This window comes from Bufo gargarizans, chromosome 6, assembly GCF_014858855.1.
Source record: "Bufo gargarizans isolate SCDJY-AF-19 chromosome 6, ASM1485885v1, whole genome shotgun sequence".
NCBI classification, from domain to species: domain Eukaryota; kingdom Metazoa; phylum Chordata; class Amphibia; order Anura; family Bufonidae; genus Bufo; species Bufo gargarizans.
Window position 1 is genome coordinate 368441499 of NC_058085.1, and position 6000 is coordinate 368447498.

Genomic DNA, 6000 nt, shown 5'->3' on the forward strand with positions numbered 1-6000 from the left:
CTGAATATACAGTATATACTACATACAGATGCCAAATCACACAATATACTGAATATGGCTGCCAGACCTCTATGGCGGCAGCTTATCTCGAGCAGGAACATATCCCCCCTTCCCTCATGAACATTGACGGTGAGTCATGATCCCCACAAAACAAATTAAATAGTTTGCAAATTCTACTAAAATCAGCAGGATCGACCAAGTTTTGTCTAAAGTGTACATGCACCTTAAACTTTTCTTTTGCATATTTTACAGTTTTTACTGTATTTATGACATATTATTAGGGATGAGCGAACCCAAACTGCAAAGTTCAGGGACCAGGACCCGAACCTGTACTTTTTCACTGAAGTTCGCTTCGGGTTCGGTGTTCAGGTGATTTTATTATTTTCCCTTTTTTTTTTTACCCCTAAATTGCCATATAACCATGTTATAACGGAAAATAATAAAGTGAAGTTCGGGTCCCCATTGACTTCAATAGGGTTCAGGGTCAAGTTCGAGTCCCGAACCCAAACTTTGACCTGAAGTTTGGCCGAACCCGGCGAACCGGAACTTCCACGGGTTCACTCATCCCTACATATAATCATAAAAAAAAAAAAATCTAAATTAAAATTCTTATCTTTTTCAATGTTATGCAATGTTGCTAAATCTTAAACATGCAAAACTTTTTATGTGCAGGAAAATCCCATGGATTAATATCTACGCTCAGGTACAACACGATAAAGAACAGGAAATGATCGGGTCCGTCAGCCAAAATGACAGCGCACCCAAAATATCGCTCAGCAACTTCACGGAGGAGGAGCTGACGGACAAGGAACTGGACGGGCGAGTCATCGGTAATTTCAATGCAGATGAATGTTCTCTCGATGCTCTCTGATGGAATGTGTGCGCTCAGCAAAGTGAATCTAGTCAATTAATCAAGTAAAAGGCGGCTTCCAGGACAGTCATGGCAGAAGTGTAATGAATGGGTTCCACATGACTTGGCGGGGCTCGGAGCCGCCTCCTCCGCAGGATGGCGGTGCTGTTTGGTGACCTCTGCGCTGATAGACATGTCACATCCATTATTACTTTGTCATCATGGTAATGTGTTTCCATTGCATACAGAGTGTTAGGGTTCAAGAAATGGCAAATTTGATTAGAAAAAACACTTACACAGTAAACATTGCATCGTAGAATCCGGAGCAATTTAGTGTTACACAATAATGAGACTTCTGGGTCTATTGAACAAGTTATTTTATTAATGTGCAACCAATAAACTAACCAGAGGTGAGTACTGAACTACTGCAGAATACAGTACGTCCATACATCTGCAGAGGGTCTCTATCTATCTATCTATCTATCTATCTATCTATCATAGGTGCATAGTTTCATAGCTAGCATGGTTGAAAAGACAAGTAAACTAAGGGATGAGTGGGGAGGTGAATTTTAAGAAATGAGAGTGAGAAAGATACACTTTAGAATATCTTTCTTTCTTTCTTTTTTTCTTTCTTTCTTTCTTTCTTTCTTTCTTCTCTCTCTCTCTCTCTCTCTCTCTCTCATCACTAGAAATTTTCATTTAAATAGTATCAGAAATGTTGGGAAATTCTGATAAAATTTTGATTCCATTGAATCTTTTCTCTACTTAGAATTCACTGTTCCTTCATTGATTACAAGATGTCTGGACCTTGAGGCAGCAAAGCAGCCCCATACTATGATGTCCCATCCACTGGCCCCAAACCATGATACCTTCTTCACCAGTCCCAAGCCATGATATCCCTTCCACCAGCTCCAAACCATGATGATTCCTCCACCAGCCCCAAACCATGATGATTCCTCCACCAGCCCCAAACCATGATGATTCCTCCACCAGCCCCAAACCATGATGATTCCTCCACCAGCTTCAAACCACGATGCTTTCTCTACCACTCCAAATAATGATGTCACCTCCACCAGCCCCCAAAATTATGCTTCCTCCTCCAGCCTCAAACCATCATGTCCCCTCCACCAGCCCCAAACCATGATATGATGCCTTCTCCACCAGCTCCAAACCATGATGTTCCCTTCACCAGCCTCAAACAACAATGCTCTCTTTACTAGTTTCAAATCATGATGGTCCTTCAACCAACTTCAAAACCATGATACCCCTTATCTCAACTGTAAAGCATGGAGGAGAGGGCATCATGGTTTTGGGCTGGTGGAAAAGGCATGATGGTTGGGGGCTGGTGCTGGAGATCATGCTGGCTGATGCAGGAGCATTATAGTTTGAGACTACTGGAGGAAACATCAAGGTTTGGGACTGCTTTGCTGCCTCAGGGTCTGGACATCTTGCAGTCATTGAGGTGACAATTATTTCTTAGGTAGTGATGAACGAACATCGGACGGGACGATTAGAGAACACGGTCGTGCGAACTTGATCAAATGTTCGCGAACCGCAAGTTTGCGACGGGCCCCATTTAATGGCAGGCGAAACTGAAAAACCTTCAGCTCATATTTGCAGCCACCAAATACTTACTAGAAGTGCACAAATAGTCCCACAACATGGACAGTGACATACCAGAGGGGGATCATTGACAAAAATTCCTACAAAAAATATGTATTTTAATCAGGGGCCATTTTTATGCGTCTTAAAGTGAAACTCTTGAAAATGTGCCCTGCTGGAGCCTAGATAAATTGTATTTCCTATCGTTTTGATGTGCAGCACTCCACGTTTTTGTATCCTGCAGAGTCCATAAAAAAAATGCATATGTTAACATAATTTTTTTTTCTACCATGGCACTGTATGGTGAACGGAAGCCGCTGTACGGCATCAGTCTGAGGCATCTGGTAATGCAGATATTTTTGGTATGCATTAAATGGATGGCAAAAATGTGATGTGAACCCAGCCCTAGTGTCAGAATAAGCACCAGTTCACAGCGGAGCAGCGTGGCGGAGAGGGGAGGCCGCCATGTACTGACAGAGCGCTACCTGGTCCTGGTGGTCAGGGATGAGGACTGTGCTTCCCAAGGATCATTTTCTACTGGGAAATACAGGGCACAGTATAATACACTAGAATCTATATAATAAAGATATTAGCCCTACCCCCGAATAATAATACAATTAGGTGGTCATTTATTATATAGAAATACATCTATGTTAGGCGTATTTCTGACACAGATTGTGGCGCAAAGGTCCTTAGCACCACAATCTGCATATTTTTCCCGCTCATGCCAGGTCTAAAAAAGGATGGTGTGGGCAGGGAAAGGGATACAGTTATGGGCATCCAGTTATTGGATACCACCGCCATACATTGTCCAAATAACACCTCTGTACAGTTACCGGATAACAACGCCATACCGTGACCGGATAAAAGGGTATAAAAGGGCACAGTACAGGGAATGACTAGGGGCACTGCACAGGGTGTGATAAGAGGGCACAATGCAGGGTATAAGGGGGCACAGTACGGGGTGAGGGGCACAGTACAGGGTGGGGGGCACAGTCACATGACCCTGTGACATTAGAAGATCCTTATGGTGAATTCGGTTCATACGCCACCATAACGAGAGGCAGAGGAGTGAGACAGGGGTGTGATTATGTGGCTAGAGATAAAAAATGTAACTGTCGGCCAGTACAGGCCCCAAAAATTGCCATTAGGCATTCACCTGACAGCTATGGAAAACATTAGATATAGGTGATTGCTGCTAAAGGGTCTACAGTTTATTCAACTCAAGGGTTCACTTTCTTTTTCTCACTGAACTTTAAATGTTTACTCAATGTGCTCAATAAAAACATGAATGGTAAAATGTTTAATTAGATTGTGCTTAGTTATGACTGATGCGAGTGAGGACACTTACTGCATCATTTTTCCTATTCTCTGTTCTTTCAGCCCCGCTATGTGTCCTTGGATATAATGTAACAGAAAGGTTATGCATTTAGTTTGATTCATGTTCTGTGATTTGATTTAATCTTTTGTTCTGTACTTCACACGCAAATCTTCAATTTTTTTAAAGGTACCATCTCTACGATTGCAAACAGCGAAAGCACAAAAGAAATCCCCAACTGTACCAGTGTTTAATGGTGACGAATATTCAGCCGGGCCAAATTCTGGACAATTTTTTTTTGTACGGAAATAAAATAAAAAATAAAAAAACTTTCATTTTCTGCTCCTCTGTGCCACAGCAGGTGGTTGGGATGGATTTTGTCAAAACCTGAAAAATGACTTGAACACCTGCTTCCTTTCTTTTTTTCCCTACTTTTTTCAATAAACAATTGTTGCCGGAGGTGGAAAAATGTAAAAAAAAGAAAAAAGAAACAAAAAAAAAAGAAATACCCTCTATTTTCACACAGTGGTTTCAGTAATCAGCTCTGAAAATGTTTCCCCGTTGGCTTTTCATTTCCATTTCTCTGGTGTGGCAGTTTCATTAAAAGAAGTACCCCGGAGACATTTCTATGAAAATGCTTGGGAACAGCCAGGTGTTCTTTTTGCCTGACCAAATTTGATTATGACCAGGTGTCGAAAACAGGCAACGGAAAAGAATTCGATTCACTCGTGGTTCTATCTCTTCAAATTTTTCCAGGCACATCACAATGTGTTTACAATGTAGAGAAAAATTATGTATTCCGCACAAATATCATATATTTCTGATCCAGAATTTTGTTTTCTACCAAAAACAAGATCTCAATTTTTGTCATTTTCTTCCGACAACTCACATCTGTGTTATAAAAATATGAATTTCTGATATTTTTTTTCTTTGAGACCTGCAGCTTGACATGTTGAAATGCATTATTTAATTGGAGATGGATTTCACTCCCCCTCCCCCCGTATTGTGTTAAAAAGTAAGAAAAGCATAAAATGTATTTATTATAATCGCAAAAACCCAAGATAATTTCCTCCTTGTCAATTAATTTTCCCTGTTATGAATTATTCTGAAAACTTCATGTAACTCAAAAATTTCCAATTTCCTTTGTGATTTTGTGGAGAGGCTAGGTTACACTTTGCACATCTGCATAACTTCCTAAAATTTGATGCTCTAAAAATTCTGAATTTTTTATATATTTATTTTGCAATAAAGTGAAGAATTACAGATGTGTCCATTGTGTGATGGACACCAATTGCGCTGGATGGACCCCATCAACTTTTATGTGGTCTGTCTTGTTTTCATCATAATGTCTAGAGTTGAGCGAACCTGCCTTTTGGCAAGTTCGAGTTTGGGTTTGGGGTTCTCACTGAATCCATCGCGTAATTCAATCCCGACATGTCAAATGGGATGTCTTTAGAAGCACTCCGTCATAATACAAGTGTATGACCAGCAGAACGGAACCCTCGGGGCTGGCCATACACTACTATTACGCGGCATGCCGATATTGAATTACGTGATGGATTCCATGAGAACAGAATTCATTGCGTAATTCACTTAAATCCCGAACTCAAACCTGCCAGAAGGCAGGTTCACTCAACTCTAATAGTGTCTTTCATTTTGCACACTACTTTATCTGTGAATCTGTGACAGAGGCTCCTAATAGAACCTCCAATACAGGTGTGAACATAACTTTAATCATTCTAGGATTGTATTAAGTCAAAAATTGCCAATCTTATTCAATACAATATTTTTTGTAACATTGGAATCTACAGGTGATGGATGGCATCCATCAGTTGTAGAAAAGTTCTTGTTTGTTCAACATCTCACGCCATGTATCTGGTGATACCAGGTTTAGAGACAAGTTAAGGATGGACGTACCTGTACATGACGATACATTTTAGGGTTCATGCAAACAACTGTATTATGACTCTGTTCTGTATGGAGTCCATTGGGTATCTACTGTTCCCCTATTGGCCACATGGACCCCATTTTGTGATATTCCATTAAACTCCATGGAGGTATAAAGAAGCATGGCTCCTAGGGGAGAGTATGTCTGTATGTAGAGCCTGTTTGGCCATGCATGGAGATTGTTTGGTTCCATACTAAAGATGGTGCACAGGCCTTGCACAGGGCTCTTCTGTGTGCATGAGCCCTAGTCATAAAATAGCTATGCCGGATCCATAGTCAAATG

At 40.9% G+C, this 6000-nt stretch overlaps 1 protein-coding gene across 1 annotated transcript in view; it reads left to right on the top strand.

Annotated features, from left to right (window-relative positions):
- The window catches only part of LOC122942243 (VPS10 domain-containing receptor SorCS3-like), a 466943-nt gene extending 462919 nt beyond the window's left edge, over positions 1-4024 (top strand). The window contains 2 exon segments of the mRNA XM_044299746.1: positions 673-830; positions 3960-4024. Coding sequence (XP_044155681.1) covers positions 673-830; positions 3960-4024 — 223 coding nt within the window.
- Positions 4025-6000: the final 1976 nt, after the last annotated feature.